General features: G+C 38.9%; 1 protein-coding gene across 1 annotated transcript in view; it reads right to left on the bottom strand.

Moving 5' to 3' along the window:
- Nucleotides 1-13238: 13238 nt before the first annotated feature.
- Nucleotides 13239-25649, bottom strand: part of HIVEP2 (HIVEP zinc finger 2) — an 84942-nt gene continuing 72531 nt past the window's right edge. Inside the window, exons 5-8 of the mRNA XM_080807261.1 lie at nt 24935-25110; nt 22083-22184; nt 20398-21293; nt 13239-15740 (exon numbers count right to left, since the gene is read on the bottom strand). Of these exons, the coding sequence (XP_080663387.1) occupies nt 14913-15740; nt 20398-21293; nt 22083-22184; nt 24935-25110 (2002 nt within the window). The 3' untranslated portion in view covers nt 13239-14912. The remainder of the gene's footprint in view (nt 15741-20397; nt 21294-22082; nt 22185-24934; nt 25111-25649) is intronic.

The following is a 25649-nucleotide window of genomic DNA, read 5'->3' as shown; positions in this document are numbered from 1 at the left end:
CAGTAGAAGTAAGGAAATAATAAAGATTAGAGATAAATGAAACAGCAACAAAAACAACAACAACAATAGAACAGAACAATGAAACCGGGAACTGGTTCTTTGAAGAGATCAACAAAATTGATAAACCTTTAGCCAGACTTATCCAAAAAAGAGAGAGAGAGAAAGAAAGAATACTCAAGCAAAATCAGAAATGAGAGGGAGAAATAAAAATTGACAACACAGAAATATGAAAGATTATGAGAATATTATGAAAAATTATATGCCAAAAAAATTGGACATCCTAGAAACATATAACCTCCCAAAACTGAATCAGGAAGAAATAGAAAATTTGAGCAGATGGATTATTAGGAATGAAATTAAATCAATAATCAAAAAACTCCCCATAAACAAAAGTCCAAGACCAGCTGGTATCACAGGTGAATTCTAACAAACATTTAAAGAAGAGTCAGTACCTATTCTTCTCAAACTATCCAAAAAAATAGAAGAGGAAGAAAAGCTTCCCAAATCATTTTAAGAGGCCAGCATTACCCTGATACCAAAACCAGACAAAAACACTACCAAAAAAAAAAAAAAAGAGAGAGAGAGAGAGAGAGAGAGAGAGTGGGAGAGAACTGTAGGTCAATAACTTTGATGAAAATAATACAAAAATCTTCCACAAAATACTAGCAAGTCAAAACTACAAATACATTGAAAAAATCATTCACCACACTCATTGGGATTTATTCCTGGGATGCAAGAGTGGCTCAATATTTGCAAATGAATCAACAGGATAGATACATCATATCAAAAGAGAAAGAATAAAAGCCATATCAATAGATGCAGAAAAACCATTTGACAAGTACAACATCCATTCCATTTTTTAAAAAGATTTTATTTATTTATTTGACAGACAGAGGTCACAGGTAGGCAGAGAGAGAGGAAGGGAAGTGGGATCCCTGCTGAGTAGAGAGACCAATGTGGGGCTCGATCCCAGGACCCCAGGATCATGACCTGAGCCAAAGGCAGAGGTCTTAACACACTGAGCCACCCAGGTGCCCCTACAACATCCATTCCTGATAAAAACTCTCAACTAACTAGTTTCAGAGGAAACATACTTCAACATAATAAATACCATACATGAAAAACCCATAGCTAACATATACTCTGTGGGTGAAAAACTGAGAGGTTTTCCCTAAGATCAGGAAAGACAAAATGTCCACTCCTACCACTTTTATTCAACATAGTTCTGGAAGTCCTAGCCACAGTAATCAGACAAGAAAAACAAATAAAAGGCATCCAAATTAGTAAGGAAGAAATAAAATTTTCACTATATGCAAATGACATAATACTCTATACAGAAAACCCCAAAGACTTCACCAAAAAAACTGCTAGAACTGATAAATGAATTCAGTAAGGTCACAGGACACAAAATCAATATACGGAAATATATTGCAATTCTATACACTAATAACAAAGCAGAAGAAAGAGAAACTAAGAAAGCAATCCCATTTACAACTACACCAAAAGTAATAAAATACTTAGAAATAACCTTAACCAAGGAAATGAAAGACCTGTACTCTGAAAACTACAAAACATTGATGAAGGAGATGACACAAACAAGTGGAAAGATATTCCATGCTCATGGATTGGAAGAACAAGTATTGTTAAAATGCCAATACAACCCAAAGCAATATACAGATTAAATGCAATTCTTATCAAAATATCAACAGCATTTTTCACAAAGCTAGAACAAACAATCCTAAAATTTCTATGGAACCACAGAAAACCCCAAATAGCCAAAATAATCTTAAAAATGAAGAATAAAACTGAAGGTATCATAATACAAAATTTTAAGATATACCACAGAACTATAGTAATCAAACAGTATGGTAACTGTCACAAAAAAGACAGCAGAATACACATTCTGCTGTCATTTTTACCCATAGATCAATGGAACAGAACAGAACCCCCCCAAAACCCCCACAATTATTTGGTCAATTAATTTTCAACAAAGGACACAAAAATATGCAATGGGAAAAAGACAGTCTCTTCAACAAATGATGTTGAGAAAACTGGACAGCTACATGCAAAATAAAGAAACTGAAGCACTTTCTCACACCATACACAAAAATAAACTCAAAGTGGATTAAGACTTAAATGTGAAATCTGAAACCATAAAAATCCTAGAAGAGAGCACAGGTAATAATTTCTCTGACATCAGCCATAGCAACATTTTTCTAGATGTTTCTAGAAACAAAAACAAAAACTGGGACTACATCGCAATAAAAAGCATCTGCTCAGCAAAGGAAACTATCAACAAAACTAAAAGACAACCTACTGAATGGGAGAAGATATTTGCAAAACTCATAGTTGGTAAAGGGTTAGTATCTAAAATATAGAGGGATTTTATAAAACACAACACCAAAATAAACCAATAATCCAATTAAAAGTGGAGAGAAGACATGAACAGATATTTCTCCAAAGAAGACATATAGACAGGGGACTCTGGGTGGTTCAGTTGGTTGGGCGACTGCCTTTGGCTCAGGTCATGGTCCCAGAGTCCTGGGATCGAGTTCCACATCGGGCTCCCAACTGCATGGGGAGCCCACTTCTCCCTCTGACCTTCTCCCCTCTCATGCTCTCTCTCTCTCTCAAATAAATAAATAAATTTTTTAAAAAAGAAGAAGACATATAGATAGCCAACAGACACAAGAAAAGTTGCTTAATATCACTAATAATCAGGGAAATGCAAATCAATACCACAATGAGATATCACCTCACTTCTGTCAGAATGGCTAAAATCAAAAATACCAGAAATGAAAAATGGTGGTGAAGATGTGGAGAAAAAGAAACCCTTGTGCCCTGTTGGTGGGAGTACAAACTTGTGCAGCCATGGTAGAAAACAGTATGGAGTTTCCTCGAAAAATCAAAATTAGAATTAAAATGTGATCCAGTAATTCCACTACTGGGTATTTACCCAGAGAATATGAAACACTAATTTGAAAAGATATATGCTCCCCTATGTTTATAGCAGCATTATTTATAATAGCCAAATTACGGAAGCAGCCCATTGTCCATTGATAAATGAATGGCTAAAGATGTGGTATACACATACAATGGAATATTACTCAGCCATAAAAAAGAATGAAATCTTGCCATTTCCAACAACGTGGGTGGGTCTAAACAATATAAGGCTAAGTGAAATAAGTTTGTCAGAAAAGACAATACCACATAATTTCACTCATATGTGTAATTTAAGAAACAAAATAAATGAACAAAGAAAAAAAGATACAAACCAAAAACCAGACTCTTAACTATAGAGAACAAACTGATGGTTACACAGAGGGAAGACTCCATGCTTAGCAGAGAGTCTGCTTGGGATTCTCTCTCTCCCTTTCTTCCTCCTCTTTGCACTTTCTTTCTCTCAATCTCAAAAATAAATAAATACATAAATAAATCTCTTAAAAACTAAAAAAAAAAAGAAAGAACAATAATAGCATTTACTTCTGGATAGTTACCACCTCTCAACACTTTTGTTTCGGTTTGGTTTTTGGTTTGTTGTTGTTCGTTTAGGTTTTTGTTTTTTGTTTTTGGGTTTTTGTTTTTTTTTTTTTTGCACCTCTGGTTCAATTGATAACTCATATTTCCCAAGAAGTCATATGTTTCTGCACAAAGCATTCACCCTCTGTATTGACTAGGGATGAGGGCCAAGCAAATATAATAAAATCTCTTCTTACCCATCAAAACCAAGAATGTAATTCTATTTGCAGCAAGGTTAAATTAGCAGTCATAAGTCATTTTGGTACTGAAAGCATGTACTCTAGAGATGCCTGGGTGACACAGTCAGTTAAACCTTAGACTCTTGGTTTTGGCTCGGGTCATGATCTCAGGGTCATAAGATCAAGACCGGCATTGGTCTCTGTGCTCAGCACAAAGTCTGCTTATGATCGCATCTCCCTCTGCCTCTGCCCCTCTCTCTCTCAAATAAACAAATAAACCTTAAAAAAAAAAAAAAAAGCAAGCATGAACCTGAGAGTCCTCAGTCTGTACCTTCACACTCCATTTTAACATTACACACAGTAATTACATCATCTAAAGATGTTCTTATCATTTTTACAAAAAATCTAGAATTTTCTAAATTACATGTATTTAGGTAAAACTGCAGCTTCTTAAAAGTCCTCTTTGGATGCTGTGTCTTGTGTACCCACCTCCCATTTCCTACTTTCCACATGCAATACTCTACCTCCATAGTAAGAACAATTACTTAAGTAGAACTACACTTATGATTAGTTTTAAGGTTTGACATTATCACTGGATCATGGTCTTGTGAATATACAAATGTATTCTTCTTGACCTCTTCAATACGTAATGGAAAAGCAATGTCACTACTAACAGTTCCTAAGGTTAGGAGAAAATCAAATTATCAATTTGATCTTTTTTTAAGTGAGACATAATTTGCATAGAGTCAAATTCACATTTTAAATGCCAACTCCATTAGTTTTGACAAATGCATGCTGTTGTATAACCAGTGCCACAATCAAGATACAGAACAGTGCCATCACCGGCCAAAATTCCCTCATGGTCTGCTGTAGTCAATCCTTCCCTCCACTCCCAGCCCTTACTAACCATTGATCAAGCCAATCTTTGTATATGAACATGTTCATCATGCCTCATTCCTTTGCCCTAATAAAAGTAAGACCTTATCAGAAGAAATTCAGAAATCAAAATGAAATTTTACCTGCAGAAAGTGAGAAAAAGCCAGTTAATAATGATACCCTTACATTTGCTTTCATAGTTTCTTATTTCTAACTATTTTTCTCTGTATTATGATAGTTATACATAGAAGTCTCCATTAACAAGAAAGGATGATAGTATATGTCATGGCAGATAAGCAAAAAAATCATTTTGTTGCCCATGGTGAGCAAATGTCAGTTCCCTAACAGTATCTAAATTATTAATTAGCCTCTATTAACCTTCTGAAGTGATTGATAATAATTAACAAACCATTCTCCTAATCAGGAATGTAAAAATGCTCTCAATTTGAATCCTGACTAATTGCTAGTAGCTGCCAAGAGTTCTGGGTTACAAAAAATTCTGAGGCTAAATAGAAAAATATTAATATGAAACATCTAAGTTTTAGAAATTATTAAACATTATATGTGGGTTATCTTATGTAATCCTAACAGAAACCCAAGAGAATATTCCTATTGTTATCCCTATGCTATGAGAGGAAGAAATTCGAGTTTTCAAAAAACTAAATAACTCATTCCAGGTCAAGCAGGGTAGAAGCCATAAAGCTGCGATTTGAACCCACTCAGCCAGGCCAGCACAGCTTCACCACTGTGCACCCAAGCAAGTAATCACACAATGGGGGGGAGCATGCAAATTTTTCTGAGGAAGTGAATCTGGGCTGAAATTTGAAGCATGTGTTAAACAGGGAAGGAGGAGAGGGTGCAGAGCAAGAAGTGCTTTTCTGACAGAAGGCAGAGCAGGTGCAAAGGCCCAGTAGGTGGAAGAACAAGGCATGTTGCAAGAACTGACAGGCCAGGTTGCCTGAAGCACAGAGGCCCAGGGGGAGAGCAGTGTGGGATGAGGGTGGGAAAGAGATCTACACTACAGCCCTGTGAATGACTTTGATCTTTCTCCCAAGGGCATCAGGAAGCTCCTGCACAGTTGTAAACTGGCTAGTGACACAATCAAATGTAGGCTTTCAAAAGGTCACTCTGCCTACAAGGAGTAAGGTTTTTTCACAAGGGTGAAGGAGGTGGAAAAAGAACATTGCAAGCAATCCAGTTAAGGGGCAGTGACAGCGCTAACCATGTCTTTTTACTTTCTGTATTGTGATGCTTGACATCTGGGCCTTGGCTGATCTGGAGGCACTGCCCTTCACAGTGTTAGCTAATTCTTAGGAATTATAAGCAACCGGTCTGCAGACATGTCTTTCGTATGTAGACCAAACAACTTAGATCTATACCCTCAATTGTCTCCTTCATAAAACTCTTACATTCTGGGTCACTATCCACCAGACTTAATCACCCCGGGGATAGGTGTCAGATAACAAAAAACAGCCCCAGAGCCCAGTGAAATTATTCAAACTAACCAATCCAAAACCTGCTTACCCTGCTTGACCCATTCCTCTCTCCCTCTGCCTCTTTACCAACCCTGGTGCTTCCCTGCGTGGCCCCCCATGAATCTGTGAGCTTACTAAACTATCTTTTCAATGGCAGTCATCTCTAGATCTGTTGGCATCACCATACTGAATAGTGAGACCTTTATTTTTAAAAAGAGGCATAATTAAGAAGAGAGTATATCTCAGAGATATTAGAGGTCAGTAGGACATGGTGATGGATTGAATTTGGGACCATGGGGGAAGATAGAGGTCAAGAAGGATATTTAGATTTCTAACCTGCAGGCAAAGAGAAATAACAGTAAACACTTCCACAACACCTGCAAGATTCCAGGCTCTGTTCTAAGCATTTATGTCTATTAACTCATTCGATTCTCTAAAATCCTGTTTATTATTCCCATTTCACATAGGTTGAAAAGGAAACACAGAGAAGTTGAGTAATCTGCTGTGGCAGAGACTAGCTGACTTTTATCCCCTCTCTTACTTCCTGGGAAAGCAACTGGGCTATATATCCCAGCCTCCTTTGAAGCTAGATGTGGCCAAGTGACCGATTTCTGACTATTCGAATATGGTGGAGTTGAGGGACCAATATGCAGCCCTTCAGGGCCTGACTCACAAAACTCTCTTATGTACCATCCATCCTGTGTGCTCTTGATCCTTCTAGATTAATGAATGGTCTCTGGAAACCTCCTGTTGATGATGGTGGAGCCATAAGGTAGGTGGAGTTTGGGTCCCTGCATTAAGGAGCAGCAGACTTTTTCTGTAAAATACCAGAGTAAATATTTCAGCCTTTGAGGACCAAGAAGGAGAATTAAAAATATTATATAAATACTTCTAGAACCAACTCAATTCTGGCCATTTAAAAATGTAAAACCTGTTCTTAGCTCATTGGTCATACAAAAAACATGCCACAGGCCAAATCCAGACCACAATTTGTAGTTTACGGAGCCCTGACCTACATCATCATGTAAAGAAAAGTTACCTGATGATCTGGAAAACTTTCCGGGAGCAATTAATACACTGCTTGTTTATCAAACCACTGTAATTTGGGGGCCATTTGATCCAGAGTTAGCCTTCCATTACTTACCCAAGGCCACATAAGTAGGAAGTCACAAAGTGCAGATTTGAATCCTGGTTTTCAAGCCTCTGCTCACTGATACTCACCAAGCTGCCTCTTGAGAAGGATCAGTTGGATTAACATCTAACAAAGTGTGGGAAGGGGCTGAGGAGGCTCATTCTCATTGCCACTCCCGTTCTAAACCTTGATTAGAAGGAATGCACAAAGACAAGCAGTAAGAGTTCTACTTTGTATAATTGTGCCTTGAAAACCCACTGGTGGACCAATTTTCATAAAAAGAGATCTCTTTTGGTACTGCCAAAGAGAGAGGCCTGTTACTGTTCCTTCAAGGAGCAGGACCAATGTTTTTCATTTTATAAATACCCCCAAGTGCCATTTCTTCCAACTCCACCTCTACCTGCCATCTTCTAAGGAGTGTTCCCAGTTCCAGAAGCTCCCCAAGTCTGGAAACATATTGCCCTTCTGCTGGAAAGAGGGGGAATGGAGAGATGTGTAGGCCTGGCTCTGGGACCATCCTGTACTTTCTAAGGTCTATACCCCTTAGAGAATTTTGACATCTTATTTAAAATGACTAGGGATACAGACAAAGAATTTGTTTCTGCAACTTTACAGAAAATAAAAATGGGAGGAGGGAGTTCTGGTATAGATTATCCTAAACATGTATACATCCCAAATGCTGGGTGATGTAATGTATCTGAAAAACGGGCCTTCCCTGGGATAAATTTACAAAGAAATAAATTGACCTTCTAAATACCACTCCTGCTGTTTCTTGCCATCTTTCCCCACCATGCAGGATTTGTTTACATTGGTGTTTATAGTTACCAGTTGGACTCAAAATAGCTATTTTAATTCTGAGAGTTCACTCATGGATAAAGAATGTGAAACGTTTTCTGTGCTGATGTTTGCATTTTTAAATTAAGGGTGCAGTTAATTAATCTCCCCTCTCCATCTCAGGAAAGTGAAGATGATTAATAGGAACACCGAGGTTGTTAGAAAAGAAACCAGTTAATAAGTATATATTTTGGAATTTTCCTTAGACTCTGTTTTGTTTTTAATTTTGGTTCAGGAAAGTAGATGAGAGAGATTATTTTTATTTGTACTGTACCTAATGTTATAAAGACAAACAAATGATGACCTTTGTCTATATCATCTGCTACTTGTGAATACTCCATTATTGGCTATTGTGGTTTGGTTCTATTGTGCCAAATCCTAGAAATGCAATGCACAGTAAAAGTCACCTTACACAATGCAACCAGAACTAGTAGTTTGTTGGCTGATTTTAAAAAGTCAAGGATCAGGGGTGCCTGGGTGGCTCAGTGGGTTAAAGCCTCTGCCTTCAGCTCAGGTCATGATCTCAGGCTCCTGGCATGGGACCCTTGTGCAAGCATCAAACTCCTTCATTAAATCTGCTGTTGAAATCTTCCTTTATAAAGATTTATTTATTTGAGAGAGAGAGAGAGAGGTCAGGGTGGGGGGAAGGGCAGAGGAAGAGAATCTTAAAGCAGACTCCTTGCTGAGTGCAGAGCCTGAGTTGGGGTTCAATACCATGACTCATGAGACCATGACCTATGGGACCATGACCCGAGCCCAAACCAGGACTTGGTTGCTCAAACGAATGAGCCACTCAGGTACCCCTTCTACTGTAATCTTTAACTGTAATAGTTAAAGACTATTGAACTATTGAGTAAATAAGTAAAAATGTATCATAAATTACTTTTCTGTCTTTTCTTTCTTGTATGCAATTAGGCTATTATATTGAAATCTTTTGAAGAAGCATGTAAAATACTTACCAGGAAAAGAAGATGGCATTGGGTTTGATAAGATTATGAACCACGGATACACAGAATTTTTTTTTCCAGAAAAAAGGAAGAGCTACCATCATTTCCCACCTTGATTATGGAAATAGCCTCTGCACTGACTTATGTCCCCCTCACCCTATCAGATTTATTCTCTCCCCAGCATCATCCAGAAGTACAATGTGAGCCACATATATGATTTCCAATTTTCTGTCCCAACGTTTAGAAAGGGAAACATGGAAAATAAATTTTAATAACTTTTGATTTTACCTGCTATATCCAAAATTGAATCATTTCAACATGTTATCAATATGAAAAATTATTTATAATTGTGAGGTATTTGGCATCCTCCTTATGCTATGCCTTCAAAATCTGGCATATGTCTTATAGCATTTATCAATTTGAACTAGCCACATTTCAAGTACAGTTTGAGAGAGAATTTTATGCTTTCCTGTGATAGTCAATACATAACTTCTGGTAAGCCAGATTGGACAATGCGATGGGGCTTCTATGGAGTTGGGGGAACTCTTCACAAAAGAGGTTCCATAGGAATAGTAAGCCTAATGCCCTAGGACTCCTAGTGTGTGTTTTGAATTAAGTTCTCTCCTATGCATGAGGATGGTCCTAGTTAGGTACTCTCCTTAGGAGATTTGAGAAAATAGTTAACTCAAATCATTTTCTAATGAGCTTAATTCTCTCCAGAAAAGGCTGTATTGTCTATTTTTCTTCTTTACCTCAGATGACTTATTTTATTTAATTCACCTGTTTCCGTTGAGTATCACTAGATTTATAATCTCTTTAGTTTCAAGAGGATAAGAGAGAACCATAGAATGTGTTTTGGGGGAAGTGGTGGGTCCTTGGTGATGGCAGGTTTTCTCCAAGAGGGGAAAATTCACAGTATGGTTGTCCATAAGTTTGGCTATTTAGAACAATGAGAAATAGTGGAAAAGAGAAGCCTTTTCTTCCAGGTTTCTCACGTGGGAGCCAGCATGGAAGCTCAGGTAGAGAAGAGAATATCCTCCATTTCTTCCCACCCTCTGCTCCCTTTGTTACCATGGGAGAAAGAATGGCAGAGCTGTCCTATGACTGCAAGACAAAACTCCCTTGATGATTTCTTCTTCCTCCCTCCTGATTACTTATATGTGATAAGCAGAAAAGGAAGGCAGAATTTCTAGGGCCTTGAGACGACAGCTCTCTCCTCCCAGACCTCTACTTCCTGTGTAGAAGCTGTAGGATGAGCTGGAGCCCTTCCTGGAGCCTGGTCACGTCTCTCTTAACCCACTGAAGGGTAGGCATTTAGACTAAGGCAAGACATGTGAGGCTCCACATCAGTCCTGAGGAGGTGATTTATCCACATTCCAACTTTTGACAGTGATTTCCAGCAGGAGGGAGAGGAGTCACCTATAAGGAGCCTATCTACCCCTTCATAAAATTAGGCTGTGGCTGTTGTTCCTTGGGTGAGTTCCAAGGTCCAAGACTCAGTAGAAGAGGAACAACTGATAAGATTGCATCACCAAATTCCTTAACTGGCTATTTAACAGTGAGCACTGAACACAGTTCTATGAAGGCAGATGTTTTATGTTATTTTAGTTTGTTTGTTTTTGTTGCTCACTGTATATATCCAATACCAAGAACAGAGCTTGGCACATGATGAGAGCTCCATATTTTTTGGGGGGGGGCCCAATTCTTTTTTTTTATTATTTTTTTTTCAGTGTTCCAAGATTCATTGTTTATGCACCACACTCAGAGCTCCATGCAATACATGCCCTCCATAATACCCACCACCAGGGTCTATATTTTGAAAATGGATGAATGCAGATAGAGGTATGGGGTACGACTTGTGCTGAAGCTGGTTTGTCCCACTCAGGACCCACTAGCCACGTGTAGCTACTGAAGTTTAAAGTATAATTAAGTAAAATTTAAAATCTAGTCTCTCAGTTACACTCACCCCATTTCAAGTGCTCAATAGCCGCAGGTAGCTAGGGCTAGGTGATTGTATTAGAAAGTTCAGCAAATGGTCTATTTCTCCTTGAAAACGACACCTAACTTCTTTGAACCACAGGCTTTGGAGATGCATTTGTAAATGACATGTTGGTTTATCAACCTCTAATTAATTATTTAATAATAAAGCTGCCATGATGCTGCTCAGGTAATGTCATCACTTTATAATTCCACAACTAGAGTTGGCCTCAAAAATGTTGTTCTTCAGGTTTTGCTTTCTAGAAGTTTCTAGAAACTTCTTGGAGAACTTATGAAAATCAAGTTTTTGAAAATTTCAAAAATGCATCTTTTTGGTTCACTCCCAAGTTGCCTGTCCTCCCTTTGGAAGTCTTCAAATGTCTTCATCTGTCCTTTTGTATGTCCTGAGTATTTTCCTCCAAGTCAGCACCCTCAACTAAGACTAAGTGACAAGAAGTGACAAACCAGTCTCCAGCTTAGGTCTTTCTTGAGAGTGAACTCATTCTAAACTTCTTAGAGGAGCTCATTTTCTTACCTGTAGCTGGTACAAACCCACCTGACAGTTAAGGACACCACCCTCTTTCCACTGCCCAAGTCAAGAGTGCCAGTCACCCTTACTCCCTCCATCTCTCTCATCCCAGACACCAAGTTGGTCACTACTTATTATCAGTTCTTCATTAAGCAAAACTGTCCCTTCTTTCCCCATCATCTGCTTGGATTGTTGCTGCTCTTATTTCCATGGAAATGACACAACTTCATAATTCTCCCAACTGGTCCCCTGCCTCTACTCTTTCTGCTTCAAATCCACTATCTTCATTGCTGCCACAGTGATTTTTTTTTTTTTTCTAACTAAGAACAGCTCTAGCAACGGCAATGCCACTTTCTTGCTTCATCCCTTCCTTGGCTCAGCTCCCTGTTGCCTATAGAGCCAGATCTGATGTCCTTAGACTGGATTAGGAATTTGGACTTTGATGTGTCTTTTTGGCTTAAGCACACACCACCCTATCACATACGCAGGGAGCCAGCTCCATCTGGCTTTTTACCCACTCTCTGCTTTACACACCCTTGATCATCCAACATGCCCTTCCCCCACTTCTTTTTAATGCCTCTCTATTAGAATATGAACTCCATGAAGACAAGAACTTAATTTGTTTTGTGCAGCACTGTACACCTAGCACAATGAACAGTGTCCTAAGGTCGGTGATGAGAATTTCTCTGTTGAATAAGTCAGTCTACTATTTTAAGGATCTGTTCCAAGGCCACCTCTGTGTTGAAGCCTATCCTTCCCCTCCTTCCATTCTCATCAGGGTAACTGCTGAACTCCTTTCCTTTGTGACAGCAAAACACACCAAATTTACCACTGTTTAAGCTCTAACATCATATTACATACACTCATATACATGTCTTCCTTTTTACTTGAACTCCTTGATGGCAGGAATACTTTCATCATCCCCAATGCCCATCACAGTAGCCAGTTCGTAGTAGGCACTCAAAAACTGCTTTATGAATGAGTGAATACAAGAGATGATTTAGAAGAGGAAGCAATTAGAAGGGTTCACACAAACACACACACGCACAATGAGGAAAAAGACACAAATCACCCCTATGTAATGTAATGTTTCAGGGTTTCTTCTCAATGAGGGACAGATTTTAGGCTGGCTGCTTGTGTTGACCTTTAATTCACTTTTGTAAAACATAATTTCAAAAGACAGTCTGGCTCATAAAACCACACAAGTAAGTTGCAAATCCACCAGTTTGAGATTTTTATAATGGAAATACTGATAGATTTGACCTTTAGTGAGTCTCCACTTTCATTATTAAAAAGGTTCTATTCTTTTTTTTTTTTTGTACTAAAGAACTATGATTTGTGGATATTTTATGGTATATTTATTTCAGTTGGTTTTTTGCCTTCAGTCACCTGAGCAAAAATAAAGAGATTTCCCCAGTGGAATTTCAGATATGGATGCCTACTGAGAGGGAGGCAGAAGAGGAAATGATCGTTTGATTTATTCATGACTCTTTGCAGATGCAATGTATTCTGCCCATGCCCATGCTTAGGATCCAGTGACTCCATTTCTAGAGCTCACACAGTGGTGACCACTATCTGTCCTAATTGAATGACATATGGAAGCCACTGACTGTCTTCTCACTTGTTAAAAGCATTCATGCTCAGCATACCTCAGAACGGGCAAAGCCTAGCAATTAAAAGCACAGATGGCATGTTGGTGGTATCAAAATTTCTTTAGAAACAAAATCAAGAAATTAAAATGTAAAACAACACATTAAAAACTAGACACCTCAAGCATGTAATTGTATATTTATTTCTCTTTTTAAAGAACACTCCTTAATGTAATTCAATATACAAACTTGGTTTCACAGAATTATAATCCACTATATAGCACAAAGATAACCCAGATTGTGTGTATGTGTGTGTGTGTGTGTGTGTGCATGCACACACATGTGCGTGTGTGCACACGTGTTGTTGTACCCCCTCCCTTTCTTCCATTCTTCCGGACCTACAAACAAAGGCTCTGCCAACCTTCCACACTAACCAAAGCCCATTCTGCATGTTGTGTACAAAAGACATCATCCTCCCACAAATTCTTTTCCCTGGAAAGCTTCTTTTCCCTGTTCCCCCTGAGATAGCCAGGAGCCTGACACTCTTCCCCTCTTTAAGAGGGTGAAGTGGCTTCCCCTAAAGCTGATGCCAACCCTGTTACCAAGTGGACTGGCTGAGAGGAAAGGCTGGTGAGAGGTCTCCACACCCCTTCCCCACATCCACTCCTAACCCTCAGAGTCCAAGCACGTCCCCTCTGTCGCAGCCTTAGTTCCGGTCACCATCTTGTGCAGCAAGAACCAAGGAGATCTGTAAGCCCAGGTCTTCTCCAGGGGCAGCGCACAGCACTGCCTGCCAAGCCACCGGGCCGGCCGATAACCAAGCTCTACACAGTCCCATGTGCTTTGTCACTTTAATTTTTAAAGACACCCTAGCATAGGTCTGTAGCAACCTAGTGTCCAACTGAGTTACATAAAATTGTACCAGTGATGCACTTGTACATATTTACATGGGGCGGAATGTTTTCCCATATTTTTAGATGAGTATATAGATCAACATGTTCACATAAGACCAAATACTTTTAATATTATTTATAACTGATTTATAAAGCTTTGAAAAAACTCACAATAGCACATTGTTTACTTTAATGCTTTACGGTACTATAAGTTTAAAATCACAATCAGCACTTAAGTTATAGTCAATCCAGCAAACAAGAGACAAAAAAATTTACAAGAGTTAAGAACTGACTGATACATCCTTTATCTTTTTTTAACTAATGCATAAGTGCAGAATAAGATACTCTAGTTTAAATATCTTGTTTACAATATACATTTTTGTTCTAGTTACGCAACAGTAAATCCCATGCTTCACATAGAAAAGCAATCCACAACATTAAGAAAAAATGTACAATTTATGAAACAAAGTAAATAAATATTAGTATTACAGAATCAGAGCTGTACATAAAAGCTGTTCAGTTTTAATCATATAAAAATATGTTTTAGTGCAACCTCACATATATATTGATGCTGTTTTGCTTTACATCATTTAGATCCAAGTGTCCAAAAAAAGGAAAGAAATTACATTTATTACAAAGCAGATACACAAATTCTAAAATATGTACAAATTACTGCTAAAAAATGCTTATAAGAATATAAGCAAAGTAAAGAAAAGGCACAAACATCTGTACAATTTTAAAAGTACCAGACCCAATAGGTTAATTTCAAATTTTGTTTTGGTCAGGCTCATGATGACTTGTTAATTTACCTAATTCTTTTGATATAACAAAAGTATATATAATAGCAAACTACGGTAACTTAGGACAGGCATGCTATAAACTTGATTACCTCTATTTCTAGAAAAACAAAAACAAAAACAAAATGGGAAAATGTGGAAATGAAAGTCTCCATGCATCTTAGATCAATGTAGTTGACTCTTCTCTGCTGAAGGCTCATTGCCTCCCTCTGTGCTTGAAGGTAACTCTTTGCTGCTGTGAAAGCCCGACTGTTTATCATCCACACGACTCGTGCCATAAAATGTGGCGTGAGCTAATGCAGTCTGTGATGTACCAAAATTGTCCTTTTCACCATCATGCAAGTCAGGGTGGGTGGCTGAGGTACAGGGCTGACCTGGCTCAGGTCCACTAAAGTGTCTAATGCTAACATGTGCACTTTCCAAGGGTTTCTGGTGGTGGGCTTCCTGCACCCGCACTGGCTGATCTGCCCCAAGCAGAGCGGCCTCTTCTGTGGCAATCCGGAGAGAGGCAATGGCTTTTGTACAAGTCTGTATATTTTCCTCCTGTTCCCTCTCTGTTGCATTTAGGCTGTCTTCTGAAGTGCTCTGTTTCATCAACAGCCGAGGGGAGGAGGGCGTGCTAGGTGGACCAGATGACTGCAAAATGTGAGGCGATCGCTTCTCGTGCTGCTTTGAGAGGACATAGGGATCCTTAGGGAAGGATTCCCCGGAGGCTCCCTTCTTTTCCTCAGAGCCCTCCATTGGCAGAGGCAATGTGGGTGGAGGATGTAAACCAGAAAGGGCCGGCGGCATGGAGTGAACCATTTGGATCCCACCAACTGGCACCATGGGGATTGGAGCTCTCACTTGCTGCTGAGAGTGGAGTGGAAGATGACTGAAGACATAGTCATTAGGACCCTCAGGGAAAAGGCTGGAGCCTGGATGTTCATAAGCACCTTCTTGGTCTCCATAGAGACTGAAGTAAGGAACCTGAGGTAATCCTCTTCTTAAATTCTGCACGGGGAAGCAGAGAACACAACCTTTAGGACCTGGTACTCTTCAAGCGAGGTCAAATAAGTCAAGCTATTTCAGTCACTCATTCATTCACTCACTCACTCATTCAAAACACTTTAAAACTACCTCATCCCTTTACTGACTTTTCGCTTTTTAGGACACAAGAGATTTCTCAGTTGTCTTTTAGAAGCCTTGAATGAAGCTGTCGGTCTGTGAAAAGTGACTTTTGTTTTTAAACAGCAACACGATAAAACATGCAGTGTGTTTTCCATCAGGTACAGAGACACATTTCAGTTGTGTGGGGTTTTTTTTTTCCATAAAAGAGAATGAAAAGAAAATAATGCATAATTACCAGAAAAAGTTCAAAAAACACTAATAATAGGTTTTTAAATTCAAAAGAAAGTAAAACAATTGCCATCTGTTTATATACTGGGAAGATTTTTAATATTTTTCTTAAGTGTTGATGAGTATAATTGGAGTGACAAGCCTGAAAATTGGCTTTTTTTTTTTTTTAAAGTTTTCCACAGAACAGATGATGAAATAATGGTGATAGACAAACTGGTTAGTCTGATGTGCAACACGCTGATTTAAAGGAATAAATTCCCACTCAAGAGGAACCCTGTGTGGAAGATTAGCTTCTCTATCAAATGATAAATCAAGGCCAGTTTTTTTAAGGCAACTATCCATCAAAATAGTTAACATTAAATATGTCAAACAGTTTCAACTCATACTCAACTACACAGCTGGGAATCCAAGATTCTTATGTTTTAATATCTTCTGTTGATATTATCATGTTCATTTAAATACCATCTTGGCAATTAATGAATGAGGACACTTAACACTGGGGACCAGAATTCCAGATTTTCTGGTCCCAGTCCTGAAAGAGAACTTACTTTCTGTAGCAAAACACATCTTAGACTATGAGATTATCAAGCTTGAATGAAATTAGCAGGGTTTTAATTCCTGAGTTCATTCTTTTTTTTTTTTTTCTGAGTTCATTCTTTTATGGACTGTCATCTAGAAGGTACGCAGTTTTTTATTTTTATTTTTTTGAGAACTTAAAGTCAGATAGATATAAACTTGTCAAGTATGATAATAATCCAGGAGAGAGACCCTCCCCCCCAAAAAAAGTTCTAATTCATTTCAAGGATGTTTCAGTTCTCAAGCTCAGTGTAGGCTCTATACCATTAGTGATTCATTCAGTTCTATTTAGACTGTGAGACCAGCCTGGGAATGATAAATTATGCATTATCTCTGTTACTTCGTGCCATGCTTAGCCCTTATCCTGTTTTGGGCTATACCTTATTCAAGCTAGAAACAAATTATTATTCTGGAAGTGCAGGGGATGTGATGAAATCATCAATCCTATAATCACAAGGACCTCATAAGTTAGGGAAGGTGAGAATTTTATAATATGACAGTCATAAAAATGCTACAACAACAACAAAACAACAAATCCCTCTTGTCTTTGCTCCAATCTAGAAAAAGGCATGATTCCTACATCAAACATCAGTTAAGGTGGAGGAACTGTGACACCTACAGTCATAATCTTTGAAGATAACTAAATGAATCAATTTTAATTATAATTTTAAAAGATTCAAAGTTTAAAATGAAATGTAGCTCGGTCATTTTTCCATTTTGCTTTGGTTGTTATTCTGTGACATCCACTGCATACACCTAATCAGAATGGGGGTCTGGGAAGGGCCAAAGAGAGCTGTCCCATTCCATGGGGTCTCTGACTCCAGGCTAACAAAGGGAGTGATGAGAGAGGTGCCCTCTAACCCTAGGATATACTCAACACGTTCAAAACCCATCAGAATTCTATTTGTGTTAAGAATGAAAGTGTCATATTCAGATCTTTGCTGATCAGCAATTAAATAATGACAACCCCAGAAGTAAGTGTGCCAGTAGAATTTTTACCATGTAAGCACTTCCACTGCTCCAAACACTGCCAGGCCTTTCCTATACATCCTCTTCCCCTATGTTCACCCCTTCTTCAGCCTCCAGAGAAACTCTCAACATGATTTTTCTACCTTGGTTTTTACCCTATCTGCAGCTCTATTTTATTTTGTCTTGTAATTTGAGCCTTCTCATTGTGATATCATTGTAAATCTTGGTAAGAAACACCTCGATATGGAAATGCAAATAATGAACTCGTGTGGGTTGTGTTATGTGTATGTATGTATGTGTGTGTATATATAACCCAGGTACCAGGTCTCTCACCCCACTCATCTCTTCAATATTGTCAGTAGGTGCTCTGGAAGCAAATGCAAAGAAGGAGGTAGGAGTGTAAGGGGTTCATCGGGAGGCAGAGGAAGCAGGGGATCTGATGTATGTGAAGGTAAAGAGGAGAGGAAGCAAGGGCTTAGTTAGGATGCATCTAGGCTCAGTCACTGTCTGGGGGCTGCAGGGAGAGTGTGACCTTAGCCTGAAAACTGAGGCCTATCCTGATGGCACTAACAGCAGGAGGCTGTCAGTTTACAGCGTTCCTCATCGCTGAATGGCAAATTCCTTCAAGGACAGAAATCTGCTTGGCCCACCTCCTTGGCTGCCACAAACAGATTAAGAAACTGTGGCCAAGAGGTTAAGTGACTTACTCAAGATCACACAGATAGCAAGTGATAGAACTGAATGTTGACTCTTTGACTAGACACGATGTTCTTTGCACTACATACTGGAAACGAGACACATTTCTCTCTGTCTCCTTTGCTAATTTATCTGCCAAAACTTTAAAAATGGAATAGGAAGGTTTTTTGCTTAAAAAGGTTGAGGCCAGGGGCGTCTGGGTGGCACAGTCATTAAGAGTCTGCCTTTGACTCAGGTCATGACTCTAGGGTCTGGGATCGAGCCCTGCATCAGGCTCCCTGCTCAGTGGGAAGCTTGCTTCTCCCTTTTCCACTCTCTCACTCTCTCTCTCTCTGTGTGTCAAATGAACAAAATCTTAAAAAAAAATTTTTTTTTAAAGTTGAGGCCAGAAATAGTAGCATTTTTTCATCACCATCCTTGGGCCACGCATGTTAGACCCTCAAAAAATACTGAGGAGCAAAAGACCTTCCCCTGCACCCTTTCTTGCTTCCTTGCTTCTTCCTTTCTTTTATCGATCTATCTATCTATCTATCTATCTATCTATCATCATCTATCTTTATTAAAATTAACCACAGCACATTAGGACAGAAACAGTAGAGCAGTATGATCCCAGTGGTTGAGTATCATCTCCTCCAAACCTGCTCCCTGGAAACTACCACTCCAGGCTGATCGAGAGGATGAGTGTGTCATGTTAGCCTAGAAGATCCTTTCATGCCACAGTCACTGACCTATGACCACTTGGCCCATATTAAGCCACAAGACAAGGAATTACTAAAAGTATTTTTATCAAAAAGGTTTATTTTTAGGGTTATTCTTATTTAATATTTTCATACATTATTCAGAGAGGGTGCGGCACTCCTCCAATACAGCAATCATGAGAAACACTTCTCATAGTATTGTCACTTCTGTTTTGCCCTGGCAACATCACAGAAAGATTAACTCCTTCTCTGCCCCTCAAAAATGATGTGAAAAAACATTAAATGGGAAGTGCTTTGGACCAACTGCCCCTTCTTTAGGGAGCATTCCCAGATCTATTCCCTCTTATCACATGAATGAAGCAGCAGACTATAAATTTTCTAAAGATAATTTAACTGGGTAAATTATTGGTAAATTATTGGTAAGACCAATGGCTCTATAGTTGGCCTTCATCAATGGTAAAGTTTAACCATTGTGTTAAGCATCCAGGTGAACTGGTATTAAAAAAAAAAAAAAACTGGCTGCAAACTCAGTGATTAATAAAACCAATTTCTTTCCAACAACTTTCTGGTCATATATCCGAAAATTAGGTGAACTTCCTTAGTCCCCTCATTCAATTCCTTTGCCTAAATTGACTGTGAGTCGCTGTTAGTTTTTAAAAACAATAGTGTACTGGCATCAAAGGCTTATATTTTTGTGACTGCAATTGACTGAAGATGACCAAACATCTCACAGATACCTCAGTCTCAGTCCACCCAGCCCACCACCTCACTGAGCAGTGCACTTGGAGTGACTCTCACTGAGCAGGAGGTGGTAGTAATGACAAGAAAAGCAGAGAGGTTCATGCCTTTGACTCACAACATACCAGTGGGGTCACTCTCCTCTCCTAGTCACTCACTGGTTTCACATGATCACTCACTGTGAGCAAGGTCATGAGTTTCTTTAAAAAAAAAACCAAATGTATTGAAAGTCAATGCTAATGCCTAATCCTGACTTGGCAAAGTTCTATAACTGAGACCCCAGTGGCCCTGAGAGTGTCTGTCTATGCAGTCCTGTCATTCCAAAGACTTCACCTTTCCTACTCATGTAAAGGTTTCAGTTCATGCCCATAGTTAGTGAAGCTTAGAAAGCATGTAGAAATGCCTCACCTGTTCCCAGCTGGAAATGCGCTACTGCTCTGATGCAATACTACACTTGGGGTAATGCCATAGTCGTGTTGCTAACAACAGCATGTGAGAAAATGTCCCCTGCTATTTTCAGTAACCAAGTTCACTGTTCCCCATGAGAGATACCCATGTTATAACAAATTTCACATAAGTGTGTTATCAACACACTCTGGCTTTTACATTAGAAAGAGAAAACTAGTCATACTTACAGGAGGCCCCAATACAATTGGTTCTGCTTGCAAATACTGCCCCATGGACAATGGTGGGTTATGGTATAAAGCCCTTCTGGGAGATGGTGCTCTTATGGTGGTCATGTATCTTCTCTCTCTTCTGGGAGAGAAGTCTCTTCTTGCCGTGATATCTTTCCCAGGTGATACTGGCCTCCTTGGGGACAGATGCCTTCTTGGTGAAACATCTCTTTGTGACATCTCTCTTCTCAATGCAGCTTCCTTTCTTGGTGAAAGATGTCTCATGGGTGACAGATCTCTCCTAGGTGATAAATGTCTTCTGGGTGATAAATCTCCTTTGGGTATCAGATACCTCTTTGGTGAATTATCTCGACGGGGTGAAGAGTCATATCCTGGTGAGGAATGGTGGCTTGAGGGTGAGAAGTCCCTCGGAGAGGAGCTGGGCTCTGAAGACAGCATGTACTCTTCATCCGCACAACTCGGTATGTCTAACCTGTCTTTGTCTGGTTCCGAGTCTGTACTTTTGCTCTGGAATAACCTCTGGTATTCTGTCATCTGAGTATCTTCACATGAGTCACTTGGTGTCATCAGCTGAGTAACCTGAATACTTGGCAAAGTAACCAAATAGCTGATCAATGAAGAATGCCCCAAGGAACTATCTGAAGGAACCCCATGGGGCACAGCGCCAACATTCACAGGCAAGGATGAGAATCTAGGAGGCTGAGGACTGGTGCTTCTTGATCTTGTTTTCGGTGTCAAATCTCCCTGATCATCAAAGTCATCGTCATCTTCATCATCCTCATCATTATCATCTCCATCCTCACCATCCGATTCTTCGGCATCTGAGAACTGATGATCAGTTGAAATGCTGGACATGCTATGCTTCTCAGCTGCTTTGTGCAAATCTTCCATCGTTTCTAAAACAATTGAACAGACAGTGAAGATCAAGGTCCAAACGTCAAGGATGAGAGCTAATTTGGACGCCATCTCTTTCCAAAATCTCCCTTCCAACCCTGAAGCCCCTAGATATAGTTTCATCTCTGAACTCCTATCACACTCACTAGGCACTTACCTGGGAGACCTTACACTGGTTCTTATCCTTTTATGACTAATCTGACTCATCCCCATCCAACAAAAGAACTCTAGAGTAGGACCTTATATCTCAAATGTCACATGGCCCATAAAAAACCCTCAACAGGTGGGTATGAATAATGCTGTTAATCATGAGGCTAGAAGAAAAGGAAAGCAACAATATGTCTCTATAGGTATACTCTTACATATAAGTGACATATCTCAGAAAGTCTGACTGGACCTCAAGTTTTCTATTCAGGTTAATGATGGATTTTTTTTCCCCTCTTAATAGGAATAATAGCACATTAAATTGTTTTTCAAATTTCCCCAGACATTTCATAAAATCTAAATCCCTGTCACAACGCAAGAATAATTAGATCTCCTTTACGGTTCTAGAAAGAAGTATTTTAATAGTGAGGCCTTTTTTTCCCTTCAGTCAGAATTGAAATGCATTTATTTCTTCTCAGTAGGTTGTAAGCAATTCAACATGTCAGATTTCTTCACTATGTTTCATATTTAGTAAAATGAAATGTGATCAGTTTTTTAAAATATCAAAATATCAAAATTTGTTTTGTCACCCCAGCCACAAAGCTGCAGTATGAATGAAGAGGTCAGTCAACTAAATTTTGTAATACCTGCTTCTTCGGTTTCTGTATCATCCACTGATGTCATTGAAACTCCCAACTCCAAGCATTTCTTCATGTGTGCTTTAGACTTCATATGCTTTGTTAGGTTTCCTAGAAAACACAAGCAAAAAAAGGATCAATTAATTCATTACAAAAATGTGATGATTACTCCAAAATTAGAAATGAACTATCTTGAGATAACATAGATTTGTTTCTACCCGCTACCCCTTGCCTTGAACCTAATGAGAACAATCTGGCTCATGAATACATGAGCAACTCAAAACTTTGGCCCAATCTCAAGTTTCCTTCCCTCTAGAAGACTTATGGAATAGGGTCATACCTTTTAAGAGTATGTTCCAAGCAAGACTGGGAATCCCAGGCTTTCCTGGCTGAGAAGAGATCTAATATCTTTGGCCCCAATAGGCCAGCCTCCTAGGCCTGGATATAAACAGGGTGATATAAGCGGGGTCACACACCTCAGAGAAGGTTCAGATCAAACATTCTCATCAACACACCTGAGACCCCAGACCTTCTGGCACTGATCAAATTTAAATCGACTTCCCAGGCTCCTCACTGGTCATAAGAAAAAAATTATGCAAACTTATGCAAACCAACTTTGTAAATAAATTCAAAGAGCCATACACATATTTAGCTAACTACTTACAGGGAGCATCATTATCAGTGTTTACCATCTATCTGTCTGTTATATGTTAGCAAACTTATGACAGTAGTTTTTAAAGTTCTGCAATATTCCATCTATTTTGATAATTCCAAATATCTCCAGGCCCCTACAGTTCTTATTTATCTAAAAATGTTTTAAAGATCTCAAAAATTTTTAGAGCCAGGTCATCAAGAATTCCTAAATCTATAAATTAATTAATACATCTGTATATTAATGGAAAACACTGGCTTCTGCACAGGTGCAAGTTATCTGTGTACGTGGATGGGTGTGTAGGTAGGTGTCAAGATAATTTATTTGGATCTTAATATGTTTCTCTTCATCTATTTATTCTTTCTCTTTTTTCTCCATTTCAACAGGCAGTCAGGCTTTGGACTCTCATCTTCAGGGTAGGTTTTTAGTTAGAAATCTGGCTCTGAAATAACTCCATCCTGGCTTTGGTTGACTGAAGCCCTGAGCTTCTAAAGGGATTCTAGCACAGGGAGGGGGGGTAGCCTGGAGGATGTAGGGGAGGAAGGGAGCGAGGGAGGGCCCTGAAAGAGAGGCACTGGGCTTGCAGGAGGTGCTCCTTCCACAACTGCGCTCAGCATCTGCACTCAGATGACATGGTTTGGGACAACAGTCACTTCTGTGGAAAACTAGAAGGGTTTCCCAGGCTATTGTGCTCATTTTAAGATTCCGAGACATTTGCACATTCCTGAAGGGTGACAAGGAAATGCCAATAATGACCAAGAATAAATTATTTCCTGCTGAAATTCCATGACAGTGATCTGGAGCCAAATTTAATTTGATTTTTTTTTAAGGTTACAGAAACTAAGTCTTTATTTTTTTTATTATCATTATTTTTTAATTTGATTTTAAAAAGCCTAGAAATGTGACATTTCTTCACTCAGAGTTTCACATAGCTATATCCACGGTAAACCCCTATGCTGGGGGAAAATCTACCAGTGGTAATGACTAGCAGATTTGCAGTTTATAAAACCAAAGTTTATATTTTCTTCTGTCCTAGAGATTCTCTTGATGACGTTCTAAATAAAAGGCTTGACTGCAAAGGTGGATGGTATTTAAAGGAAATTATGTTTATCTCTTTTGAAATGCAAATGAACACTCCCTCCTCCTTTAGGTGCCTTCAAAGGAAACCTCCCATAACAGAGATACCTCCTTAATACAGAAGAAACAGGTATATTGAGAGTCTATTCATTTATACTTCTGAAAAACCCGATAAGACAATTTAGGATATTGGCTATGGGAGAAAATAGGTACAAATTTCTCTACCAAAGATGATCTTATCTGATATTTATTTTTCTTGACAGGTAGTGGAGCAGAATAATGGGGTTGCCAATTTTAAGTTAAAACATAGGAAATCATATGAGGTTAGTGAGGGGGTAAAAATCCTTTAGACCTAAAGTACATCTACAGCAAGCAGTGAACGTACTTCTACAAAACTCAAACCACCTCTAAGTTACAATTGTCTGTAATCTTAAAACGCTGAGCATATGTACATTTCCATGATTTTATAAAATGATGGAAATACAGTCAAAGCAACCTTCTTGTATAAAATATTTTCATATAAATCTACCTGTAAAAGACAGAGTATCATTTTAACGCAGGTCCTAGTTTTATGAGATTCACAGTTGTGGCCTGAGAGTAAGAAATTTTCTCTGTGCTGATAAATACACGGAACACAAGCTATCAAACTTCTATGCATAATTAATGCGACTGTGGATGGAGGGGCCCACCTGGGAGTCTGTGGGTCTCTACATTATTTATAATCTTGAAACTGACCATGGGCACATGCTTTCTTCCCAGCTGCTGCCTTGCTTTTCTAATGCCGCTGCATGAACTGTCTCCCGGTGGTATTTCAGTACCGGTGCAAAGATCATCTAGACCACACAACATTTCCAACAAAGAATAATAGCAAGAGCAATCCAGGCAATTCTCAGCCACTTCCTTCGGAAACAACTAGCCTGGCCCCAAGTCCATAGCTCTTACTTAAGTCATAAAAGGAGCCTCACTGTCTCATGGACATCCTTTGACTGCTAACATAAGGGAGAAAATACATTTCAAAACCAAAACCGTCTTACTGTCAATGCAAGTTAGTTATCAAATGGTATTCAGAATCCAAGGTAGCCATTAAAAAAAAAAAAAAAAGAATTTTCCTCTAAAAAGATGAGAATTGTACCTTTCGTTTTGAAGGCAAAGTTACATAACTTGCATACGTAAGGCCGGACATCAGTGTGAGTACGGATATGCTTTTTGAGCATGCTTGGCTTCTTACAGCGAATCCCACATTCTTCACAAATGTACTTTCCACGTCCACGTCCTCTGACATATACATAATCTTCATTTGATTTATACCTGTTTAGAAAAGGGGAATGCCATGTGTTTTCAAATACTTCCAGTGTTTTATATGTCAACCCAGAAGCTGATCTTTTGAGGGGTACATTTTTTTTTTGAGTGACAAAATTTTTATGAGGGTCTTTTACAAACAATTATTCAACTTTACTTCTATGAAGCCCCATGAAATTTATGCAATAAATGCCTGAAACCACCAAAGAATAGATTTGGCATTGAAAGCAAAATAATTTTTCTATGGTCTACAAAATGGAATTGGGTCCCTCTATTAAGTGTAGATATAGGGACTTGGGGTATAGATGTTCAAATGGGCTTCCATAAATCTCAGACAGTTGCAGAGTTGTGCCTTACTACTTTTGGATTCGAGTGCAGACTCCACACAAGAAATATCCAAAAAGTTAACCAACATATTCAAATCAACGTATATCATTCGTTAACATTACATCGTCTAAGATGTGCATGCAGAACACACATACACATCCCTCTAAATTTGCTAAAATAAGTATAACTGATAATAGAATTCTTCATTGCAAGTTTTTACT

Source organism: Martes martes, assembly GCF_963455335.1.
Source record: "Martes martes genome assembly, chromosome: 6".
Classification (NCBI taxonomy): domain Eukaryota; kingdom Metazoa; phylum Chordata; class Mammalia; order Carnivora; family Mustelidae; genus Martes; species Martes martes.
Note: the sequence above shows the minus strand (reverse complement) of the source record. Positions and strands in the feature narration are given on the sequence as shown.